Source organism: Miscanthus floridulus, chromosome 4 (genome assembly GCF_019320115.1).
Source record: "Miscanthus floridulus cultivar M001 chromosome 4, ASM1932011v1, whole genome shotgun sequence".
Taxonomy (NCBI): Eukaryota; Viridiplantae; Streptophyta; class Magnoliopsida; order Poales; family Poaceae; genus Miscanthus; species Miscanthus floridulus.
Genome location: NC_089583.1, coordinates 17,916,273 through 17,943,378, shown reverse-complemented (window position 1 = coordinate 17,943,378; position 27,106 = coordinate 17,916,273). Strand labels below are relative to the sequence as shown.

The following is a 27,106-nucleotide window of genomic DNA, read 5'->3' as shown; positions in this document are numbered from 1 at the left end:
AGTGGCCGAGCGGGCCACTGAGCATGTTAGCTGGTCCAAGCGCCAGGGAGCAAGTGTACATACCCCTTCTTTATATGACATGTGGGCCTGGTGTTTCAATGACATGTGGGCCATAAGATGTTCCTCAGCACAATTTGAATCTAAAATTTGAAACTCAAAATGACTTCAGCTATAAAATTCATGAATAAGAAAGTTGTTCAACTCATGAAGACCAACAAGTGTTAGCTTGGCCATTTTCCCATTTGACAAAGTGGTAAAAAAGTAGTTCACAAATTTTACATTCACTCTTATAGTTTCATGAACATTGAGTGAGATATATGATTTCTGTGAACAAAGTTATTGTCACTTCCTCGGATGAACAAACTCCCAAAACAAGAAGTGTACATCTTCATGAGATGTGCAATCTTTGTGTTCATCACTTTTAAATCTGAAATTATTTAGTACCCCTAATTTTAGTTCCAAGCTCAAATTTTTTGAAATTCAAATTTCAAACTATCAAAAAGTGTCAAATGAAAAAATACCCAAAACCAACATTGTAGATTTTGACGAGTTGTACAATTTTGTTTTAGACATTATTTCCATTTTCTATCGTTTAATACCCCAAACATTCATTTCAAATCCTAATAACAATAAAAGGGTCACTGACTAGTGGACCCTCTGCACCAGTAAAAAAATTTGGCCAGCCCAGGTCCGGCCGCTGACAAATCGGGCCCAGTCGTCAAGCCAAAATTTTCGCTGCCACCGGACGCTCTCTCCCGCGCTCTCCCGCTCACCGACATATGGGGCCCACCCCACTTCTCGCAAAAGCCACCCAAGCCCCAGCGCCTTATCCTCTTGCCCAGTCAGACTTAGGGGGAAAATCCCCAATCTTGTGTGCTCGACTCCACCGCCCACCACCGCCACCACCCCTCGCGCCGCACCGACCACCGCCAAAACGCCCGCCTCCACTGCGTGTACGCAGACCATGGCGCCGCGTCCTCCCTAACCCTAGTGACGCCGCCTCCACTGCCATCTAACCCTCGCGCCGCCACCACCCCTCGTTGCCGCATCGACCACCGCCCACCGCTGCTGCCACCCCTCGCCGCCGCACCGACCACCGCCAAAACGCCCACCTCCACCGCGTGTACTCCACGCAAACCATGGCACCGCGTCCTCCCTAACCCTAGCGCCGCCGCCACCACTGCCATCTAACCCTCGCGCCACCTCCTCCCTAAACCTAGCGCCGCCTCCTCCCTAACACTAGCGCCGCCGAGCATGGCCATTTCATCCTCCCTCCCCACAACATAGCGGCGCCAAGCGCCGACGATGTGCAACCCAATGCTGGAGGCCAGAGCAGTAGATCACGCCGCCGGCATCCATAGATCGACCTCGAGCCACGGATCCACCACCAAGCTGGCATCTCGGACTCCGTCACCTCCGCCTCGACGTAAGCCGGATCCACCACTAATTTGTCTTCTATCTACCATTTTCAAAATTATTTGTCTTCTGTCTACCATTTTCTAAAATCATACTGATTTGTGAGTATTCCTTTTCAACTCCTCTACCGAAACTGTTTCTAGTTTCTGATCTTTCTGCAATTGCTCGTACTAAGTAATACAACAAATGACGAAATGCAAGTACGAGTAGCAGAGGGATGAGAATGTATAGAATATTCAGGATGTTTTTAAGTCTCTAGGCATTGAGGTCTTAGCTCAAACAGTTAGTGATGTTTTTTCAGAAAAGAAAAAGGGGAAAGCGAAGACTGTAGTCACTAACAAACAGGGCTCTAACATTGATTATGATCCTTGCTCTGAAATTGATAACGAATCTGACAGCAATGATGAATCTGATGATGACCTCACTAATGAGGTCTATCTATTTGAAACATGTAGCTCATTGTATCATTTAATCTACTAGGTCACTTGTTTCTACATTAATAATATGGATGTTTATCTTGGCAGGTAGAAGAGATGGTTCTAGGAACAAGGCCTCAGCAGAAGAAGCAAAAGCTGGCATCAATGACGGCTGCCAGCCAGTAGCCACCACGCACGCCAGGAAGACTCACTAGGCTACAGGCAGCCATGCCTTCGCTAGGAGGGCATCCACCACCTAAGGAGAGACATCCCTTGCCTCCTAAGAACACTACCAAAGCCAACCCCAAACCTAATGCCATTTCTAGTGCCACCCAACTGCAAGGCCACCTAAGTACAAGCGGCAGCCATACTCAAACCACAGAAACTACTACCACAGTTCCTACTACTCCAAAAAAAACACCACATCCAGTCCAGCCTTATCTACCCCTAATCCAGGGACAGTGCCTAGTCCTACAAAATACACCAGGTTAACTGCAGCCCGGTCTATGACTGGTGCAAACCCTTGGCTAAGGTCTCCGCCTAGAGGCAACCAGATCAGTTCAGCCATGTCTCAGCCTGTTACAAACAGTGACCATACTACTCCTCCTACACAGACTCAGCAACCTACTCGCACAACTAGTGTCACCCAACCAGTTCCTACAGACGCCTCGCCAGGTGCACGGAGCTCTAGGCAAAGCAATGAAATCAATGAGTCCGATGAGCAACTTGATGCTGCAAATTCAAAGGGCTATGTAGAGCAAGGAGAGGGACAGACTGGCTTGGTTCCAGGTAAACAAAATTTCCAAGCATTATTGTCTCTATTGCATATCTACACTTGTTACTGCTATATGAACACATTTTTATTATTGTTTGCCAATTGCAGTGGCCCAAAAGCAAGTCTGCAAGAAAACCATTGGTCTTGGCTTAGAGAGGCTGGTAAAAAGAGGAAACATGATGCCTATTCAAGTTGCTGAAGGGAAGAAGAGACCTGATGTCCCACTTCAGGCAGCAAAGCTGGCATCAGAGACTGGTGTTGCCCTTAGAGACCAGCTCCCTATCTTCACATCTTGGAAGCTTTATGAAAGAGATCAGGGGCCTGCACAAGTACAAAAAGTGCTTGACAAAGTGGCGGTGAGAGCTATTTCACTCCAAATACTTTCTTTCCTTAATCTACTTCCATGTACAAAATTGTGTCTAATAACTCATTTGTGTGGCTGCAGACAAGGTTGGATGTGCAAGTTGAGCATGAGGGACCAAGCAGGGCTGCATGCACTGATATTGTTAAGAGGGGAGTACGGCAGTAGAGGTATCACCTCAAAAGGAGGTACTTCGACTCATCACTGACAAGAGAATAGCTGCTGGCCAAACAACCTCCACCGAAGATGAAGAAAGCGGAGTGGACCAAGCTGGTAGACTACTGGTGTGACCCAAAGAATCAGGTCCATGCCCTGCATCATCTGTTTTCGTTAATATGCAATTTCAACTATGTGCATGTGAATGAAAACTGTGTATTGCATTTGTGGTGCAGGAGAAAAGTGAAAAGAATAAAGCAAATCGAGGGCAAGTGCAGCTTCACCAAAGGACTAGATCTAGGTCCTATATTGCCCATCGATACAGCCTAGTACAAAAACTATATCTTTTGCGCAATTAACTTCAAAGATGGGACATTTGTACCTTAGTAGTTATCGATTGCTTTTGAACTATCAAATTAGCACATGCTCTGATTATTTATGTGGTGACCTATGCTTTTCAATCACAAACTGGTTTTTGTAAGATTAGCCTCCTGCTGCTGCTGCTTGCATGGGTAGGATGAGCATGATGCTTTTCTAACATGATATCTGCTTGCATTGGTAAGATTAGCCTGCTGCTGCTGCTGCTTAACTGCATGGATAAATAATGTGAAGACAAACTGAGTTTGAATGAATTATGCTTGCACCATGCATGTGTTATAGTATTAGTCTTTGTATGATGGCATTATGGTCATCTTCCTGTTGACATGTACAAATAATCCCATGTTTCTACTCCCCTCACTTTACCTTCTTGGATATCATTGAAAATTGTGTTTTACATGATGCAGAGGCCTAAGTACAACAAGGAGCCAGATCCTATTGAATTCTTTGGGGAATGTATGAATAGTCCACAAAATGGTCATACTCAGCTTGCGGATGACATATATGTAAGTTATCAATAATTATTGCATACATGTACTGTACTCAAATTCAAGCCTGATTGAACACTGTTGTATGGCCTTGTTAACAAGTGGAATCATTATATGTAGGCACAAATGGTTGCAGAGAAGGCAAGAGAACCAGAAGAAGGAGAAGCACCAAAGTCTCCATCAAAGATTGTTGCTGATAGTCTAAGCCAGATCAGCCGTTCCTCAACATTCCTCCCAAACATTGGTGTCACTAAAGCGCAGAGTGCTGCCCGGTCCACAGCAGCTGCAGTAGAAGCCCGCTTGCAAGCTCAATTTTAGGCAACACTCCAAGCAGAAAGAGAGGATGCTGCAAGGAAGTAGGAACAGTTGCAGGAATAGCTTCGAGTTCAGCGGGCCTCTCTTGAAGAACACCAAAGTTTGTTGCGCTAGACCCAAGAAGAGGTGAAGGGGAAGAGTACAAGGTTTGATGAGACTAATGCACTGCTGCGAGCAGTGCTGAAACTCCAGAAAGATTGAGGTAGGTCTGGATGCACTCCATGTTCACAATGCCTATGCCTTATCTTCTGCTACCTTGCTTGAACAACAAACTTTCTCTATTGCCACTTTGAGGACTATGTTTCTATGTTTGTGAACTATGTTGTTAGAACTATGTATGAACCTGTGTGTTGTGGTTGAACAGTTTGAACTTGTATGATGGAATGATGGAACTAGAAACTTTGGCATTGCTCTTGCTTGCAAGCACTTGTTATATTTCCAGTTGCAATGTGTGTATGATGGTTTGCCTCAGTTCTGTATGAGTTCTGATGGCTGTGATGGATGATGCCTACTGATACAATCTTGTGGATGATGGACTCTGAGATGTATGTGTATATCTGTGTGTATGTGACCTATAACGGAGATCTGTGCTGCAGTCATCATTGAATGCAAGGACATTTCGTGATGATCTGCTAGATATATATGTATACAAAGCAATACACAAGTTAACTGTCACATAATGCTATATGATGCCTCTGTTTGTCACAAAAGACTGCTTCACTTTATCAAACGAGTACAAAACATGACAAAACCTTAATGTCACATAATATTATATGATGACAAATAACGTCACAAAAAACTCCTCATTTTCTCCAAAGCCATATCTAACATGACGAAGGAAATTGTCACATAATGATGTATGACGATTAGGAGTCATCACAAAAAGTTCTCCAGTCAGCACTGGCTACTTTCAATTTGTGATGGGTCGTGTATTATATGATGCATTGACCACTCTAATGTGACAACATCTGGTGTCACAAATTATAGGAATACGTGATGAATTAGTTCAACCGTCACAAAAGGTCCTGACATTTTGTGACGGCCTTCCATTTTTCGTCACGCAGTACTTTTTGTGTCTTCATTTTGTGACGACAGCGTGACGACCACTTTTTCATCACAAATTTCTTTTTATGACAATATCTGCCCTTAACATGACGATTACGCTTTGTCATACAATCCCAAAATTCTTGTAGTGTCGCTTAGTAATGCCAGAAGATCAAGAACTTAAGAACCGGATCATGGATGAAGCTCATCTATCCAAGTTATCTATCCATCCTGGCAGTAGTAAGATGTATCAAGACTTGAAACTTAAGTTTTGGTGGCCTTACATGAAGAAAGAGGTCGCAGCCTATGTTGCTCGATGTGACATCTGTTGCCGAGTAAAGGCTATTCACTTAGGATCTACAGGCCTATTGCATCCTTTATCAATTCTAGACTAGAAGTGGAAAGATATAAGTATGGATTTTATTACTGGACTTCCCACTACACAAAATAGACATGATTCCATTTGGGTGATTGTGGATCGACTCACCAAGTCAGCACATTTCATACCAGTTCACATAGAGTATCGTCCGCATCAATATGCTGACCTGTACATTGCTGAAATTGTGAAGTTGCATGGTGTTCCTAAAACCATTGTGTCAGATATAGGTTCCTAGTTCACTGCCCATTTTTGGCATCACTTGCAGAGAGGTTTGGGAATAAAGTTGATTCATAGTTCTGCTTATCATCCTCAAACTGACGGACAAACTGAAAGAGTGAATCAAATTTTGGAGGACCTGCTGAGAGCTTATGTTCTATCCTCCAAAGGTGCATGGGAGAAATAGTTACCATTGATAGAGTTTTCATACAACAATAGTTATCAAAAAAGTATCCGTATGTCCCCTTTTGAGGCACTTTATGGCTGAAAGTGCAGAACCCCGTTGAGCTGGGTTGAAACTGGAGATAGGAGACACTATGGTATTGACTTTATCAAGGAAGCTGAAGAGCGAGTTCAAATAATTCAACAACATATTGCAGCAGCACAGTCTCGTTATAAGAGTTATGCCGACAAGAGGAGGCGGCCTTTGGAATTTGAGGTTGGTGACCATGTGTATCTGAAAGTTTCACCAATGAAAAGAGTGCAACATTTTGGTGTGAAAAGAAAGCTAGCACCTCGCTATGTAGGCCCCTACCAAATCATAGAGAAAAAGGGATCTGTGGCCTATAAGCTAAAATTGTCGGAAGAAATGAAAGTCGTTTTTCTAGTCTTCCACGTATCGCAACTCAAGAAATGTTTATGTGTTCCCACAGAGAAGGTGAAGGCCCGAGATGTCGTGTTACGTTCCGATCTGACATATGAAGAAGAACCCACTAGACTTCTAGATGTCAAAGAGAGAGTGACCCGCAACCGCGTGGTTAAGCAATACAAGGTATCCTGGGGTAACCACGATGAACCAGATGCTACCTAGGAGACCGAGGCTTATCTAAAAGAAACATATCCCGAATTTCATAAAAAATGGTTAGTCTACTTAAATCTTGGGATGAGATTTCTCTAAGGGCGGAAGGTTGTAACACCCCGGGTGTTAATTAAGCCTAAATATTTCATTACATAAGCATAAGCATCTCATTAGCATAAGCATTTTGTTACATGAAATGATGAGTTGAAATTTGCTTAATTTTATTTGAATAATTTGCCCTAAATGCTAATTTGATGATCTTTATGTGCATTTGTGTGCTAATAGGCTCTAAGCATCTTTAAACATGTTTAGAATCATATTTGAACCCTTGTTTGTATTTATGGAAAAGTCCAAAAATGATTTATTAAAATTTTGCCTTGTTTGACCAAATTAGGGTTTTGTTTGACCTTTTAAAATGTCCTTGAAATATTGATTTTCATAAAATGAACCTTTAATGAAGTTTGTAGATCTCTTTGAGAGGAACAAACTTTGTTCAATAAGTTTTTCATGAAAATGTTTGGAAAATGTCCAAAAAGCCCAAAAACAGTTTGAAATTTAGTTTTTATTTATTTAATTAAAAATGCTAAATTTGGCCCAAATTTGCATTTTCAAATCTAGGCCGAATTAGGTTTTGAACTTTATATGAAAATTGTTCTACTCAATGAGAGGAACATTTTTCATGTTGAAAGTTTTTCAAAATTCACAACGGTTTGAGAGTAATTTCAAAATTTAGAAATCAGTTCAATTTCAAAGGGGGTGGGCCCACATGTCAGCGCCTTCTCTCTCAGCAGCGCCCTCGATGCGCCCTGCCGCCCTTGAGCACGCCTCGCCGCATGCACGCTCGAGCGCGTGGCCGCAGTGCCTACCCTGTCCCCTCCCTTGCCTCACGTGTCGCCTTGCCCACCGGGCCGAGCCGCCTCTCCGCCGTGGCACGCCACCTCGCCGCCCGCCAAGCGCAAGCCGACACCGCCAATGAGCACGCGGATGGGTACTTGAGCACCCACGCACGCGCATGCTCACTCCGCCTCGCTGCCTCACTTCCCCACCTACCTGCTTCCCCTTTCCGCCGCTGCGCCATTGCCAAGCAGCCGCGTCGTACGTCGCTGCCGCCCGCAGCCGTGCAGTCTGGATGCGACCGCAGCGCCGCGACAGGGCCGCGTGCCTCAATACTCGATCGCGCATGCGTCTGGAGACACGTCTAGCCATGGCACGACAGCGGCCGTAGCATCATGGCACTACACGCCTCGCTGCGATGCCACTGCCGGCTCTGAGTCGCTGCCACCGCGCTCTAGACCGCCCGTGCCTGAATTTGGAGCGCCCGGCCCTCCTTTTATTCTACCCCGCGCTCCACACACTCACCACCCACTCTCCACCGCTCTCCCTCTATCTCTTTTGCTCCGCGGTAGCCACCAGAGCGCCGCCGGATGCCATTGCCACGGCTAGAGCTCGCTACCGCACCTCGAGCCACTCCACCTCGCCTGCGCCTTCGCGCACATGCACGCTACCTCCACGACCTCGACCGCAGCCGTTTCGACCTAAGGTAACGGCCGATTGGCCGATTTCTGGGCCACCGTCGCGAGCAGAGCTCCGGCGAGCCTTGCGGCACCGCCGCGGTCTTGTTTCTGTCTCGCTTTTCCTCCCCATACACGCGCACTAGCTCCACCTAGATCTCCCACAGCGCATCCGCGCGCTATCCCGCTTCGCCGTGGCCGAACTCACCGTGTCCGCGCAGTGCCGTCACCGCCGTGCGCCATGGCCACCGGCCATCCTGCTCCAGTTGTCCTCTGGCCTCCCCACTAGCTCCACGGTGTTCGCCACATCGAGTTGCGTTTAGCGGTGCCACGCTCACCGCCGGCAACCTCGCCGCCGGCGAGTTCTCGCCGGTCAACGCCGGTACCCTGCCCCGGTGTGACTGACCAGTGGGGCCAGCTGACCCACAGGCCCCGCTTGTAGAGCCCTGGTGCACAGCATCGGGTGTACCTAGCAGAATAGGTTGACGTGTTAGTGACACTGGGGAAAATTCCGTGTGCGCTTAGCGTTTCAGCTCGGTTTATTTCAAAAATGGATTTTCTCAGATTTTGATTAAATATTCAAAAATTCATATCTAAATAAATACTTATCCAATGAAGGTGATTCAAGTTGCATTATTTTTCTTGTGATGAGCTCTATCCATGAAAAATATAATATGAGTTATTTGTGAAACTTTTATATGTAGCTTTATTTAATTTATTAAATGCTTATACCTTCAAAAATGCATAACTAAATGTAGAAAAATGATAAAAATGTGAATCCACTTTTGTTAGTCTTCTTATGACATGCTTAAGCTAGGAAAATGTTTACTTGCTAGGTTATGTGTAATATTTGATCTAGTTAATTATGGTGCTATTTTTTTTATTTTTGTATAGCATAAAATACTTACTATTTTGACCTAAAAATTTTATGGTAGGCTAATTTGAGTATGCTTTAGCTTCTATAATTTTTATAGAATTTTATGATTAACATAAATATAGGCTCTAGTTCTACCCTAGTTTCGCTATACGAAATCGCCATATAAGTTAGGGTTCGCATGTGCTTGCTAAGTGTTGTGTGGATCCATCGTGGAATCATGAGCATTCATCGAGCATTCATAAGCATCATACCTGTTCATCTCTACACATGTTCATTCTATTTACAGACGTGCATCAACGCATCATACAGGATCATCGGAACGAGTGACACCGGTAGCTCTCGGAGGAATCGAAGAGGAAGACCAGCCGGAAGTACTGGTGCAGGAAATAGATGAGGACCCCGAAGCTGATTTGCCCGAGTGCCCAGATCACTAGCCTAGCTCTTTTCTCAAAGGAAAGCCCTAGAGTATTTATCCCAGTGATTTGCAATTAATTAATTTGCGTCCTTTACTGTTTCTGATGCATTAAGTTATAGGCATTGATTGGAACCGTTGATGCATTACTTATATTCCTTGCCTATTTGATATACCTTTATACCCTATTAGGTTCAGGAATCGAGTTATCTGCTTAGCCCTGCTTAAACTAGATCGGTAGAAGTCGGGTAATTCCTGTCATTCGCGAGCTATAGGTGGTAACTCTCATTGGTTGATTATGTTGGGGAAATAACCATCTGGAAACTGAAATCGAGACTGGGCAGAGTTTTATAAGGTTTTGGATTATAGTAACTCCATCTGTGTTGATTAAGGACCATACCTTTGTACATCCTCGAGTCATGTTGAACGCATGCCCCACACATAGCTGGAAGGGCGGGTAGTCCCGACTACGAAGCCTAGCAGCTCTGTTTGGGCCGGGATTTGACTTGCAGAACGCATCATATTGGAGATGGCACGGGTGGTTACTGGGGCGCGGAGAGTGTGTCCTTAAGATGGTTAGCGACCTGTTGGCAGCCGAGCAGCCCCTGGGTACGATGGTTCCTGTTGAGCCTGCATTCTCCCGAATGGTACCAACGGTGACTAAGGCTGCTCCTGCAAAGCATGTCTGGTTTGTGTGGGGAATACCCCCTCAGCTGAGTAGGAATCGATTCAAATCACCATCGCTCCTGGATAGTGAGCACTTGACTTGAGCAGCGGCACCCTAGTAATAACTTGAACACAAAGAGATGGTTATAGTGTTGATGCTGGAATATGCTCAACCGGGTTGGTTACTTTGCTTGTTGGATAACTACCAAATGAATGATTAGTATTGGTGCAAACTATAGCAGGTAGGTTTAATAACTCTAATGGACAGCTAGAAGGTCATATTAATTTCTACATGTTTGAATGCAAGCTTTTCCACAAATAAATGAGTCAGCTAGTGCACTTATACAGCCTTGCATAATCCTTGGAGTCACCTTATTTTTGGTTTATGACGGGTAAGTCTAGCTGAGTACCTTCTTGTACTTAGGGCTTTGTTTCCCATGTTGTTGTAGATGGAGAAATGTACTATGGCTACTGCCAGACCTGTTTCTACCCCGCAGCAGGTGATGATTAGACTGTGGGCACAGTCACTCTGTATTATCTCGTCTTTATGCTTTTGTCGGACTCGGTTATGGACCTGGCACTATATTTCGAACTAAGTGTGAGTGTGTGTATTTGAACCTAATTTGCTTCCGCTATTTCAATTGAAACTTGGGTTGTAATAACTCTATTTGAACTCCGATGTAATGAAACTATGTGCGAAATTTTATGTACCTTGTGAATGATGATCGCTGGACTAATTACGATCTAAGGCCATGATGGAAAAAGTTTAAGATCCCTCGAGATTTTGAATGACTATCGGGTTTATTTGGGTTCAAGTATGCATATTTGCTAGTCAGATGGCGAATCTTAGTACTTGTGCTTAAATAAATTGGGCGGTTTTGTCACACATACCGTGTGGTGTGGCTCAGCTTCATGGAATGGCACTAGTGGGTGGTGCAGATGAAGCCGAGAGTAGCAACGGTCCAGCCACCAGTGCTATTTTTGCTTTGATGAAAGCTTACTCCTACATGGAGGGTGTAGTTAACCATATGGACATCGCTCTCCATCGTGCTTCTGTTAACGTGAGGCGTGAAATGCAGGAGGGATTCGAAACTGAGCTAGATAGGACCACAGAGCAGCTTATGCAGATGACCGCTTCTAGAGATCAAGTTGTGCAGAGAGAAACCGCAGCTACACAGGAGATTCTGGTACAAGGGCAGATTGGAGGGTTGGTTACTACGATTGCCAACTATCGGCAAGTGCTTGATATAGTGCTGCAACAATAGAATGAAGCTTGGAATGTGGAAGTTGATCTTAGTAATCAGTTGCTTGTGCTGGAGAGCTATATAAATGTTGTGCATGAAGGGTTGCATATGTTAAAAGACCAGTTCCACCTTTTTGACTTCCTAGTGCTGATGAGTTGGAACCTAGAGTCATCCTTATTGATGGTGGTATAGGGATCGATGCGAACCCATAGGAGGTACCTATAGCAACTGTTCCCGAAGGGAACGACAGGAATGGCAACATTCCTAGTGAAGACAACAATCACGAAGCATAGTTTAGTAGATAGATCTCGTAAAGATGTTGATTTAGTAATTATTTTATGTATGGCATGTAATCTCTGAAACCTAATACAATATGTACTATTAGTGTGTACTTGTTGTATTTGGTTCATCTTCTAAGTTCGCACTATGTGAATCTCATAAGCCATACTCTTGAACCTCCTTTGTGTTGTTGGCATCTTAACCCTGCTTCATAAATTTTCACCCGTTTCCTCTCCAGTCCTTGGAATGTTGGTTGACTTCGGTTTTGTGTTGTCACTTAACTGAACTAGATTTTCCTGATAGCCTTGAATTTGGGAATAATCATGGTTGGCATGGGATATATCCATGTTGTCCTATGCCATATTTTGTTCTTTCGTCCCCTCCTTGTTATCCATTAATCTTGTGATCATCATTGGTTGCTTAGCTTTTGTCTTGCATGAGATACCTATTCGTGCAGGAACTCTCCGTGTCATGTGAAATTGCACCTCGAACATAAGATCTATAGTGGTGTCTTGATTAATAACTAACGGTGCCGCGATGAAACCGAGAGCACCCTATGGGTGCGCACACATGGTCGTGCTGCTCGACACACACAGGTATCGTGGTTGCTAACCATGACCCACTATGGAAATTACATTGATGTGTTATCTTCGCATGATCCTACCTTGATTATCTATTTATATATCGTTGAAAAATCCTTATCGGCTTGTTTATGGTGAAGCTTCCTTCTGAAGTTGCAAAGAAGACAACCTTAGAAGAACAGGTCACTGACATCAACATTAACAGACTACAAGAGATGGTAGACACGAGAATCCTGCCGACCTTTCCTCATGAGTGAAGCTACCTTCGACAGGACATATGTCGTTCTTCTTGAAATGTGAGAGAAGCATACAACGCTCAAGCTAGTTAAGTTGTCTGGCGAACAGAGGTCAAGAGAGATCTAGACTTTTTATGTGTAGATTTCTTTTGGCTGACTTCAAGTGTGAATGTTTGCATCAACGCTTACCACAGTTGCTTGCTGTAAAAGCTGAAGCCATGAAGCTTTTTAGCGTTTAGAGACAACTAATCAGTTGGAATAAGAAAATCGATCACCAGCTAGGTAACAACTCTTGGATGACCACAAGGGTTATAAGAAAAGTTTCATCCGCCATGTTGCTAAAATTCAAAGAACTAAATAGTCTTGGTACCTAAAGTGTTGAATAGCTAAACGTGCCCGTTTGGGCTAAAAATTTGGCTAAGGAATTAAAGGGGTTATGGACCTATTTTCCCACCCAAATTTCAGGAAAAACGGCGCTAAAATTTGAGAAATAAGAGTGGTTCCTCATGGAGACCGAGCCGGTATGGTTCCCGAGTAATCACTATTATTTCTCATGATTGGATGACTGCGTTTGTACTCAAAACAGGAAAGATGAGTACGAATTTTGGCCGTTGATATGTCTCTATATGCTGAAGGAAAGATTCCTTGCTTTCATGATGCATTACAAAAGCTACTTGGATTGCATCTTTAGTTTTGGGGGTTCGCTTCTTTATAAGGAGGAAAGCCTCAATGCCAAAAGTAATCCAACAAAGCTAGTTCTGCTTCATGAGAATCGACTTAACTCTTTGTATAACTATATCATAAATAAAACTATACTCGATCCAAGTGGTAGTGTACAGTTTTGTAATTGATGTTTTACCCAAGAGGTTGCATCGGACTCGACCAAGAGGGTTTTTGTCACTCAAATAAGGAATGTTAAGAGCAATATCTCGGCAAAGCTCGGAAGCAATACTCCCGTACACCAAATGAAATCAGGTAATACAATGTTATCCTCTAAGCATGAACGTTGCACGTCTAGAATTTAATGTAGTTTGCCATCGGTTGGCATCTACTTCAGCATGGAAACAGCGACGAAGGCTATATGTACCGCTTGTGAATTGGTTCAATTCTCGCTACCTCAGAGAATGTTGCCCTATTCACGATTTTGGTTCATATAGTGAAGTCGCGTATGTTATGCTTACTAATAATGAAGATAGCATGTTGTCCTATGGCCCGACCTTCTGTGTCACCAGGACAAGTAATGGGAAGATTGCTCCCATGGATTCCTCTCGAAATGATAGTACTTCATGATAGTCAATGAAGAAAAATCTTCAGACGAAAACTTTCTACACAGAAACGACAGCTAAATGTTGGTACAATCATCGAGGTTAGCTTCATTGAAGATTATATTTGTGTAGCCTTTGATTGTCGCTACCTGTGATGTGCAAGTTTCCAGAGGTATTTTCCTAGCTAATTTCTATGTTTTCTTCTTAATAATAAACTTGGAAATTGCTAGTGGGCTAATACCTAGGATCGCACCAATTTCAAGGGGTTGCACTAGATGTCACCCCACAAGTTTACAAAGTTAAAGGTTCAACTGCGGCACTATTGGACAAGAGCTGTATCCGACTAAGTTCGTTTAGACAAGAGAAGTGTGAAGTAATTTCCTGTACTCACGAAAATTGCTAATCATTGCATCTATTCGAAACACAAAAAGGATATAGAGGAACCTTTTAATGTGTTTTGAAGAATGACTTAGGCTGTATCCTCATGATGAGTGGACAGGCTAATACTTACGCCTCCCATTAAATAAGGAAGCAGAAGTCAATTGCCTTCCGTGGACATTGAGTTCGCGCCCATTGGGCAGAATTTTGGATAATTTGGGAGTGTCACTTATTTGGAAATAAGCAATACTTCCAAATTCCCAGGCTTCTGTGTGCATTTTCGCTCCACCTGAGTCGAATACGCGGCCTCCATGACAGTTGGAAACAATCAAAAGGGTTGTTATGCGAAGGTGCACTATCATTCGAATAAGTCGAACGTCAATGCCGATATGCATCAAAAGATATATGATGATGCCTGGCAACCCTTGCTTGAAGATAGTTCATTCGGCACATCTTAAAGTGTTGTGTGATCCTCGGATCATTTATTCCTTGAAAAGTAAGAGCAGGAAAGGCCGAGAAGCTGACCAAAGAGTGTTCCAATATCAAAGAAGGTGACAACAGGGACAATTCCGCATTTCGAAGATGGTCAAGCAAACCAGGTTGAGGAATGTCGGTCGTCTTATCTAGTTAGTTACCTTTTAACTGCTAAGGCTAAGTATCGATCCCCTCAGCCTACCAACTTGTATGTTACAAGAAGGATTGCTTGAGGGTATGATATTATGAAGACTGTTGTGTCTAACCCAGGACCACAGTGATAACTCACTGTTGGGAGTACCTACAACAGGAATTAAGTATTGTTACGATTCACGATTTGGCATATCATCTTCACACTTCAGGTTGAATGCGATAACTGACCAAGTTTTGGGAAGACAGGTTGAGAGCTGATATGTTATCTCCTAAGACTCACGGAAAAGGTTGACTACCTCGAGCCTAGACTTTATGCCCATGGTAGTTACGGAAGGATATCGAAATGAATCTTTTCGAAGCTTCTATGGTCGAAAAGTCAACTCAGTTAAAATTGGGTAGAACCTAGACAGGGAAGACATCATGGCATTGATGTTAGTTGTAGAAATTGAAGGACAAGTTGAAATTGTCTGGCAACACCTAAAAGTTGCATAGACCTGTCAGAAAAGTAATGGTAACAAGAGAAGGTAAACGCTCTGAATTGAAGTTGGTGGTCTTACTTATTAAGATTGTCGCCAATGGAGATACAACGAGTCAGAATAAAGGGAAAGCTCGCATCAAAGTATGGTTATACCATACCAAATCATGCGAGAGAAATATGAAGTGGGTTATAATTTGTAGCTACATATGGAAGCAAGTACAGTCTTGCCGTGATTCTTATGTAGCCGATAAAAGAAGTGTTGTGTGATCCTGAAGAAAAGCTTGAACCACACGAAATTCATATTGATCAACCTTAGTATACCAAGAGAAGCCAAGTCTGAATCCTGGATAGCAAAGATATGAGTAACTGGGAATCAAGTGGTAACGTATGACCAAGTGTTGCGAACCATCCTATTGGAAGAAACGTAATGTGAGAGATAGACATGTCTTGTGCGAGGTGCCGCTTTTCGAAAACGAAAACTAATCACACCAAATCTCGGGACGAGATTCTTATAAGGAGGGAAGGGTTGTAACACCCTGGTGTTAAGCATGCATTTAGCACTTGCATTTAATTAGCATAAGCATCATTATGCATAGCATTAACTAAAAATGAAATGTCATTTCATGTGATTGCTTGAATTGCTTGAATTATGCCCTGTATGCTTGTGATTAGGTTAAAAGTACTACTAATGCTTGATGTTTGGTCACTAAGATAACTTAGACATGTTTAGGATGCAAAATAAAGCTAGGTTTATATTGGCCACTTTGGCTAATTAAGCTTCTAATGATGAGTTGACCAAAATTGACCTATGGAGTGATTCTGTTTGACCATTTAAAAAGTGCTTCATAAATTCATTTCTGGCTTTTGACCACTTAATATATCTTGTATATAATTTCATAAGGAACAAAAGTTGTAATTCTCACTTTTCATGAAAATGAATAAAAAATGTCCAAAAAGCTTGAAAAAGTCAGAATTGGAGGCTGGTTTTTATTTTAAAGGCTTTTTAAAAGCAATTTACTTGGGAGCCCTAAACTTTTATTTTCTAAGCAAAATTGGACCTTGATCAAATTAGATGAAATGTTCTACTCTTCAAAATATACATTTTTCCCAAAATAAGTTTTGTCTAAATCAGCCAAGTTTGTGACATATAGGGCTTAGAAAATATTGTCTTGAGGCTGGAAAATAGCATTTTAGTGACGGTTTGACCTTAGCCGTCAGGGAAATACTCGACTTTGCGGAGGTCGTGGCCGGCCAGCGTTGTGCATGGCCGCCGCGTGGTACGTCGCGTGGCAGTCGCCTGAGGGTCGTCTGGGACGCTTGGGGGAGTTTCCTGGCCTCTCCCCATCCACTCCCTCACTCTCTGCCCTCATCTCTCTTCCTCGCCTCTCACGCGGCACCCGGGGCGCCATTGCTGCCGCCGCTCTACCGCTGCAGTGCCGCCACCCCGTCTACGCCACCGCACGCTGCGCCAGCTCGTGCTAGAGCCTCGCCTGACTCGGTCCCGCCCTCGTGCACCATCATCGCCATCCACGAGCCGAGGTGAGGCCTCGGGCCATCTTCTTCCCGCGCACGCCATAGCCGCGATGCTCTCCGCGCCGAGCTCACGCCGCCGACTCCGCTCCGCCCGCTCAGCCGTCGTGCCACCCTAGTGCAAGGTTCCTCCTCTCCTCATGCAGCTCGTCCGTCTCTCGCCTCGCTCTGCTGTCGCCGGAGTCGGCAAGCACGCCATTGAGCCATGCCACCGCCCGCCGTCGTACGGCGCCACCATGCCAAATCACCGCCTCCGCCTCCATCTTCTGCACCATCATGTACTCCTCGGCTCAAGGGAGCCGCCGGTGGTGGTGGCGTCGCCGGAAGAGCCGCCGTCGACGAGCTCCGGTGCTCCTTCGCTCCATCCCGTCCGAGGTAGAAGAAGGGGGAGGGCTAAAACACAATTTTATTACTCTTGTTGGGTCTAGATGCAAAAGTGCCAGAGAGAGAGGGATTTTTAGATAGGGGCTTGGTTGATTTTAGAAAAATCTAGGGTTCCCGATGCAAAGTGCTTTTCTTATAAGGGCCCGTTTGGCTCATTGGAATTGAAAGAATTGAATTCATTGTTATTTAAGCACATATTTGAGCTAACTATATACTTGAAATGGAATAGAATGAAGTTGGAGAGTGCATGCACAGCATGGAATGAATTTGGAGAGTGCATGCACAGCATGGTGGAATGTATAGAATTCATTTCCTATCTTCCACCCTATGAATTTGAGATAGGCTTAAAAGTGAACTTTGAAAAGTGATAGAATCTCAAATTCTTTCTTCCACAACTATAATTTATACTACGAATTCAATTCCACGAATTCCGAGGATCCAAACGGGCCCTAAATAATTTCCAGAAATCGGTTTAAATATTGTAAAATCCATATCTTGCTCATTTTTAGTCCAAATTGGGTGAGACAAATTTTGTTGGGTTCCTTATGATGAATGCTACCTGTTAAAAATATAAGATGATATTTTTGTGATACTTTATATGTAGATTTATTTAGTTGTTGAAGTGCTAAAAACTTAGAAAATGCATAACTAATTATAGAAGTGTGGGAAAAATGTGATTCTTGATTTGTTAGGCTTCTTATGCTATGTAGATTGCAAGAAAAATATTTGTCATGTGGTGTTCTGTGTATGAAAATGTTTTGGTGAATTAAGTGGGATAAAGGGCTATCTCTTTGGAAATTCATAGTAAACAAAATATCCATGATATGTAATTGATAATTTTTGTAGGCCACTTTGGTACTATAAAGTAGCTTAAGAAGGTATAAGTTCTGTGGTTTTCCATGTTTCAGAGTATAAAGTATTTTCCATGTGCAATCTACCCTGCTACTTGTCATTTTTGTGTAGGGCAATTGGCTTATCATTCTGAGCTGAAATTTTTATGGTAGGCTAGATTTGACATGTGCTAGCTACGGTAATTCTCCAGGAATTTTGGGAAGTGTTGACATGGTAGTCCCTGTTATACCCATTTCTTAGTATAAGTATAATATGGCTTAATCATTAAGTTTGTAAGTAACAAAAATACTTTTCTGGGTGCTTAGTACATATATGAGTTGATAATGTTAATGGTTTGGTTCAATTAGCTATCTAAAATATATTCTCTCTATAATTTAATTATAAGTGTGCAAGTGCATGTTTGACTACATATATGTGGGTGTGAGGTGTAATGGCTTGTGTAATATGCTTATGTAAATATAGTAGGTGTATGATGGTGATAACTTGTTGATGATAGGCTTGAGTATATGTTCTTGGATGATGTTGACTTCCTTGTAGAAGATTAAAATGAGTCATTCATACATAAGCATCCATGACCATCGTTCATGCTCACACATATGCATCTATGATCATGTATTCATACATCTGCACACATATGCATCATACAAGATCGTGGAGAGAACACTCGTCGTGAAGTCGAGGAGCCTGAAGGAAGGATCCTGCAGGAAGCTCCCGTATAGGAGGTGATCAGGAATTTGGAGTAGGAAGTGGAGTCGTATGAGTGCCAGAGATTCTATCCCGCTCATCTGAGGAAGGCAAGCTCCGGAGCATTTACTCCTACGGTTTGCAAAATATCACTTGCGTCCTTTCTATGTTTTATGCATTAAGTTATAGGAGTTGCTTGGAACCATTGATGCATATCTATACCTTCCTTGTTACCACAATATAATATCTTGTTCATCCTGCTAGGTTCAGGATCGACATAATTGCTTAGCCATGCTTAATTAGACCGGCAGAAGTCAGGTGATTTCCTGTCACCTGCGAGATATAGGTGGTTACCGGATCTATGTTGGCTCTATGATGGGAAATATTGGATATAATCAAGTGTGTTGGATAAATTGAGACCGGTTGGAGTTTTATAAGGTTTTGGATTATAGTAACTCCATCTGTGTTGATTAAGGACCGCTCATTGTCGGCCCTCAAGTCATGTTGAACGCACACCCCACATTTAGCTGGTATTATGGGCCGCGAAGGCTAGTAGCTCTGTTCGGGCCGAGAATCGACTTCCTTCGCATTGTATTGGTGCTATATGGAGGTTCGACGGGGGCACGGAGAGTAGGACTCAGATCAACTTGTTCTGATTAAGGCAGCTAGGAGGCCCCCGGGTACTTTGGAAGGGGGTTGAACCCGCGACTTTACCCGAACGGTACCAACGGTGACCTAATCGACCCCAACGGGGAAGTGTGGTTTGTGTGGGGGAATATCTTGTCAGTTGGTTAGTAATCGATTTGAGTCGCCATCGTTCCTGGATAGTGAACACTTGACTTGAGTTCTGTCATCATAGTAATGCTACTATGGAACACTATGATGGTTATATGGATAATGATGGAATATGCCAAATATGATATGGTTATTATTGGTTGCCACTAGTGCAGCAAGGGTTTTTGCTCCCGGTTGGGAAACCCCTTTAGTCCCGGTTTCCCAACCGGGAGCACCAATCCGGGACTAAAGGTACCCTCCTTTAGTCCTGGCTTGGTGCCCGGGACTAAAGGGGGACCTTTAGTCCCGGTTGGAAACACCAACCGGGACTAAAGGGGGGTCTCCAGGGTTGGCGTTCAACGCCACGCGGCAGGACTTTTAGTCCCGGTTGGTGTTACCAACCGGGACTAAAGGTCCCTCTTTTTTTTTTCCTTTTTCTGGTTTCTATTTTTGGTTTCTTTTTTCATTTAATGATTAGTTAGTTTTGATATTAAAATATATTTTCGAATACGCTGCTAATAGTAATATATAATAGTAATATATATGTGTACTTCGCACGCGTAAGTTTTCGTTCGAACTTTGTACATAAATAACAAACGAATATACGCGTCCTTACTTTGTACACCATACTCTATATATATTACAAATGTTTGATATATAAATTGTTTAGGTCCTTAGGAATTCACTCCTCTAGATTTGGATTCCACGTTTCGTTCGGGTTATTGTAGAACTCGTCGTTGGGGTTGATGACCTGGTCATTGAGAAATCCTGCTATAGTCTCTCGAATTGCTTTAAGTTGGTCAAGTCGTATGACTCTTTTCCTCAACCATTCAGTCTTCAATAAAAGTTAAAGGAAAAAGTATTAATATATATATATATATGTATGTGTATTGCTCATGTAATTACTTATACAAATGAGAGCAATAAAGAAATTGTAAATATACGATCGAAATAATATGAAGGAAAAAGTATTTATATACGTACTTTGAGACGCTCTTCAGGAGTTCTCTTTGAGTACGCCATGATGAACTCGCAAACATAGTATCCGCAGTAGTTGTTACCCTGCTCCTGCCTTAGAACCCACTTTTACGAAAAAAAATCAATTAGGGTGAATTGAAATCATCATATGGTGTTAATTGAATATAAATGTGTAGTTATAGTACTTACTTTATGTGCGATTACATCCAGTGGCTCTTTGCAATGTTTCATTTTTTGTTCCTCAATTAACCTTTTCCAAACCCTGCTCCCAATAAAATAAAAAAATAATTTAACCTTTAATAATTGTTGAGAGATCGGCGCCATTATATATATATATGTTGTTATAGAGAAACTAAATTATTTACCCTTGTATAATATCTATCATGTCTTGATACTCCATTTGTGATTTTCTCAACGAGTCTAAGATTTTCAATCTACTATTGGCCATATCGATAACCATCAATATCCAGTGATTGCTGCATAAACATATATATATATGTGTGTGTGTGAGAGAGGTAACTAGCTAGTAAGGAAATATTGATGTCCCATATATATGATCGACATTAATTACTTATAATAACACTCACTTGAAGTTGTAGGGGAAGAGTATCTCCTTCTTGTCGCATTGGTTCACTAAGAAATTCATGAGATTTCTCTCAGGTTCTGGCTTATAATCCTTCGGGGGGTTAGGGTGTTTGAATACGACATACGGATGAACGAACCCAACATCATTATCCTTTCTCTTTCTAAGTTCTGTCATCTCATATCTGCATACATGAAAATAGTGAATATATATTGTGAATATATAATAAAGAAATTGTGAATATAGTAGAAAATAATCACACTTACAGACAATAGCAGCTAACGAGACTTTTGTTGAGAGAGTCCAGGTGGCATAGTTGGTGTAATTCTAGAAGCTCGACATAGATAATGTCATTGCCACGGAAGTAATGGTGGTTTCTAATTCTGACAAAAATATAGATTTGTCCCGCAGCAGACGCCGACATGTACCACTCGTTTAGCAGGTACATTTGCGTACCCAGTTCATCTAATTTCTCTGGGTTGTATAGACTCTGGCCTGCTACAAACTTCTTGTAAGGATCCACTTCCGGAGCAGATGGTCCTTCAGCGAGCACTTGGGCAAGGTTCAAACCAGTGTCGTGATAAAACTGAAGCAACGACTCATAGCCGCCTACCTCCTCCATTAAGTTTAAGTTTGAACCATATTCGTTAGGAACGACAAGGGGGGATTGATTGTTGCGATTGTTGTCCGAGTTGTGCAACACCTTTCCCTACTGTCTTCTTTTTTTGTGCCGCCTCATATGACTTGGTGAGAGAGCGGTCATCGTCCGATATCGGTTGTTTCGCGGCGCTCTTAAGATAATCCCGTTTTTTTTTGTTCCACCTTCTTTCTTAGCTGATCCGGAGGTAGGTAGAAGTATGATTTCTCCGGGTTGTCCCTCGCTCGTTGTGCCTGTTTTACACCTTCAAAGAAATCATGCACATCTTTTTGTACTGCATCCTTTAATTCTTGATCACTTTTCTCATAAGATAGTTTTTGGGGAACTGGATGAGTACTTGCTTTCTGCTTCTTTGCCGACGGGCAGGGCAACGGCTTCGTTTGCGGGGCGGACCTCTTAGGGGCTGGCTTCTTTGGAGGCAGGGGAGGTGTTGGAGACCGCCTTGGAGGCAGTGCAGACTTTGGAGGCGGCGGAGGCATTGGAGACCTCGGCGGAGGAGTTGTGGACTTCCTTGGAGGCGGCGGAGGAGTTGGAGATGGTAGGGATGCAGCAGTGCCTTCGAAGGCGTCATCATTGCCCTGAGCACTATGATGGTCGGGAGAAGCAACAACTGGACTTAGGTTGGCGGAGGCCCTGCTTTGTGAGTACAAAAAATAATGAGATATAAGTAAATGCTTATTATTAGTCATGCCCATAGAAAATTATCAAAAAAATGTTTTGTTAACTTTTGTCCGCACCTAATGTCTGCTGGCAGTGGAGCAGACGCCCCAGGGATAATGATGTAGCGCTTGCGCCATAGTATATATGCCTTCTCTGCTTCTCCTAGAGTCTTCTCTCCATCACCTCCAGGAATGTCAAGAACTAGATCCTCATAACCTTTGCTCACTTGGTCCACTGCAACCCTAGCATATCCAGGTTGTATTGGTGCCCCATGGATTCTTGGTGTCTTGGTAGGGTCTGGAGGAGTAAAAACGCCGACAGCGACCTTGATTGTGTCATTTCCCCTTGGAACATGTAGCTCAATTGATGTCATTGGAATAGTGACATCATCCACGGGGAAGCGTAGCACTGCGTCATCTTGCTTTGGCAGCTCAGTGGAAGCGCAGCTGCTTTTCAACTGACCAGGGGGGCTAATATTAACATTCATTCCTGGCTCTGATGCCTGCCTCTGAGCACTCATTGCTATCTGCACTTGCTTTCTAATTTCTTCCTGCATTCTTGCTTCCATTGCTTTTTCTCGCTCCTTTGCTTCAAGCACCATTTCCTCCAACACTGCCACCCGCGCTGCTTGCTCCCCCTTGCTTCTCTGGCGGCTTCGGTAGGTTTCCCTGTCATCAGGAAAACCATGAACCCATGGAGTGTTGTGTCCTAAGCCTCAGGTTCGGCCAGTGTGTTCAGCAGTCCCGATGGCATACGTCAGCTCATCCTTCTCTCTATTGGGCTTGAACGCACCAATCTCTTTGGCTTCTATAGCAAAAGCCAATCGGCGTGCTGCTGTTTCGAGTTTTGGCCCATACACTGCTCGACCGGTCTGTGGGTCGAGTCTTCCCCGATGACCAAAAAACCAATTCTTCGAGCGTAGGGGCCACTTGGCTGATTCTGGTTCGATCCCCTTGGTAATAATGTCTGCTTCCATTTTTTGCCACTTCGAAATGGTAGTATCATAGCCACCTGATCCCATGTCATGGTGGTATACCTTTTTTCGGGCATTCTCTTGGTTCCTTCTCACCCGTGCCTCACCCTCTTCTGATGTCTTGTACTGTACAAAAACATTCCAATAGGCCCTCTGTTTCGAGATCGGGCCCTTAGCAGTAACCCAATTCAGCGTTTCGTTCTTCTTGATGTATGTGTTGTATAGGTATTTCTTCCAAGTCTAGAATTGTGTGGCCATCTTCTTCATAGCCCATGATCGAACTAGCTCCTTCAATTCATCATCGTTGATATCATCATAATCATCCGCTTGCAACGTGAAATGGGCAAGGATATCATTCCAGAGCAAATTCTTGTCAACATCAGGGACAAAACTAACATCAGGCTCGTTGATCTTTTTCTTCCATTCACGGATACTGATCGGAATTCTGTCCCTTACAAGGTACCCACAGTGTTCCATGAATTTCCTTTTATGTGGACCAAGTGGTTCGCCTGTCTCGATCTTGAATTCCGATATTATGTACCGGCCCTCCAGTGGTTTCTTCGGTCCTCGAATATTTTTGCTCTTCGTCGTTGTGGTCACCGATCCAGAGGGCTACATATAAAAAAATAATAAATAAATATCTTTTGTACATAGAAATATATACAATATTCCACATATAATATATATTTAGTATATATACCTCGCCTGTATTTTCTTGCAAAACATTTTCTTGCTCATTTTCAAGAGCTAGATATTGACTTCCGTCATCAACATCCTGCGCATCACCTCCAGCAATAATATTCATCATTTCTTCATCCATGTTGTCTCCCGGGGCAGCCATATCTAACAAATTTAACAAAATCTAAGTCACATATATAAACAAGTCATATATATAAACAATTCATATATGTAAACAAGTCATATATGTACAATTCGCCCTAGCGAGAACGACAATTCGCCCTAGCGAGAACGACGATTCGCCGTAGCTAGAACGACAATTCGCCCTAGCGAGAAGGAAAAATTGCCCTAGCGAGAACGACGAATTCGCCCTAGCGAGAATGACGATTCGCCCTAGCGAGAAGGGCGAATCGTCGTTCTCGCTAGGGCGAATTCGTCGTTCTCACTAGGGCGAATCGTCGTTCTCGCTAGGGCGAATCGTCGTTCTCGCTAGGACGAATCGCGGCGTACGTTGCTACGCATATACAACACAACGGGGCGGCGTTGCTCCGCATATACAACAACAGGGCGGCGTTGCTCCGCATATACAACAACGGGGCGGCGTTGCTCCGCATATACAACAACGGGGCGGCATTGCTCTGCAGTTACAACATACACTGCATACACACAAGTCATATACCATACACACAATGCAAGTCATATACCGTGTGCTCGGCGGTGAGCTTCGGTGGGTGTCGGGGTGGTGATGGCCGGCGTCGAGGGTCAGCGTAGGGTCGGCGGCGTAGTGGCAGTGGGGGCGGCGTAGGGTCGGCGGCGTAGGGTCGTGTAGGGCCGTCGATCCGGGGCGGCGTGTCGGTGTGGCGTGCGGCCATCGATCCAGGGTGGCGTGTCGGTGTGGCGTAGGGTCGGGGCGTCGGTGGGCCGAACCGGTGGGGGTCGGGGGCCGGCGCGAGGTGGAGGAGGGGCGCCGGTGGGCGTGAGGTCAAGGAGGGGCGCCGGGGCACCGATGGCTGAGCGGTGGGGGTCGGGGGCCGACGTCGGGGCGCCGGTGGGCCGAGCCGGTGGGGGTCGGGGGCCGGCGCGAGGTCGAGGAGGGGCACCGGTGTCGTCGAGGTGGGCCACGTCGGCGAGGTGGCATGCGGGCGAGGTGCGGCGTCGGCGTCGGCGTCGGCGGCGGTAGACTTAGGGCAGTGGGGAGGAGGAAGAAGAGGGGCCGGGCGGGCACTTATATAGGTGGAGAACCTTTAGTCCCGGGCTCAACCACTAGTCGGGACTAAAGGTCCTTTAGTCCCGGGCGTTCACAGGGCCCGGGACTAAAGGTCCCTGAGGGGTCGGGGCGGGAGCAGAGGAAAATACCTTTAGTCCCGGGCGCCGCCACCAGCCGGGACTAAAGGTGTTTTGGCGGGCAACAAACATGCAGTTTCACTGCCCGCCAATTCATTAGGATTTTATTTTGCTTTATTAAATACAATTGATAAAATGTTTGTTAAATGCACAGAAAATTAAATACAAGGCATAAAAATGTTTTAAAAAAAATATAGATTCTATTTTGCTTTATTGTACACAGCAAAATTCTGTGACCTAAAGTTTTAATTTTTTTAACAAGTTTTAAAACATAATATTGTGTTTAAATTACTATTTTGATAATGCAAAAATATAATGTTTAATTAAATTCAGAAAAACTCTTGTGTTTCGACTGGAAATTTGTTTTCACATCATTTGAACGTGACATTATCCCACCATCAAACATAAATTTGTTTTCACATCATTTCAACGCGACATAATCCCAACATCAAACATAAATTTATTTTCATATCATTTCAACGTGACATAACCCCACATTCAAACATAAATTCACAATTATTACATAATATCTCAAATACACACTATTGAACATCAATATATATATATCAAGCGGGCACAGTAGTGAACTTCTTCTTGACGTATGTCCCTTGGTTATGATCGCGCCGTAACCATGGAGTGTCCTCATCGTTTATCTGGATGCTAGGGTCTTTGTTCACTGTGAAGGGTGAAATTCGGTCATCCTTTTCATAATCTTCTGACATGTCTGACTTGTCTTCGATTTCGACGATGTTTCTTTTTCCTGAAAGAACTATGTGGCGCTTTGGCTCATCAGTGATTGGGTGGTTGTCGTTTTTCCCTCTCTTCGGTTTTGTAGACATATCCTTGACATAGAACACCTGAGTCACATCCTTCGCAAGGACAAACGGTTTGCCTTTGTACCCAATATTGTTGAGGTCCACTGTTGTCATTCCATACTGGTTGTCGACTACTACGCCGCCTCCAGTCATCTTTACCCACTGGCACTTGAACAAAGGTACCTTAAAATGAGATGCATAGTCCAGTTCCCATATCTCCTCTATGCGGCCATAATATGTTTGCTTGTTCCCACTAGGGTCGGTGGCATCTATGCGGACACCACTGTTCTGGTTGGTGCTCCTTTTATCTTGTGCTACTGTGTAAAATGTATTCCCATTTATCTTGTACCCTTTGTATGTGAGGATATGCCACGATGGCTGCCTAGCCAACAAATACAACTCCTCATCGATACTCTCATCACCCTAACATTCTTTTCGCAACCAGTCGCTGAAAGTTTCCATGTGCTGACGCATAATCCATGCTTCAGACTTCCCTGAGAACTCAGATCGGAGGAGGTTCTTGTGTGTCTCGATATACGGATCTACCAAGGCGGAGTTCTGTAGAACTATGTAGTGTGCTTTATTGAAATAATCATCACCCTTACCAATATATGTTTTCTTCCCTAGTGTCCCCTTTCCACTTAGTCTCCCCTCGTGTCGCGATTCAGGAACACCAATCGGGTTAATATCGGGAATGAAGTCAACACAGAACTCAATGACCTCCTCTGTTCTGTAGCCCTTGACGATGCTTCCTTCTGGCCGAGCACGGTTATGAACATATTTTTTCAAGACTCCCATAAACCTCTCAAAGGGGAACATGTTGTGTAGGAACACAGGACCGAGAATAGTAATCTCCTTGACCAGATGAACTAGGAGGTGTGTCATGATATCAAAGA

General features: G+C 43.8%; 1 protein-coding gene across 1 annotated transcript; it reads left to right on the top strand.

The window, feature by feature from the left end:
- Window positions 1–1,160: 1,160 nt before the first annotated feature.
- On the top strand, window positions 1,161–4,714 carry LOC136549488 (uncharacterized). Its single transcript, XM_066540790.1, has 7 exons — window positions 1,161–1,426; window positions 1,941–2,621; window positions 2,716–2,963; window positions 3,053–3,271; window positions 3,361–3,453; window positions 3,910–4,008; window positions 4,111–4,714. The coding sequence occupies exons 2-4, from the start codon at window positions 2,339–2,341 to the stop codon at window positions 3,134–3,136; spliced, it is 615 nt and encodes a 204-aa protein (XP_066396887.1). The 5' UTR covers window positions 1,161–1,426; window positions 1,941–2,338; the 3' UTR covers window positions 3,137–3,271; window positions 3,361–3,453; window positions 3,910–4,008; window positions 4,111–4,714.
- The last annotated feature ends 22,392 nt before the right edge of the window (window positions 4,715–27,106 follow it).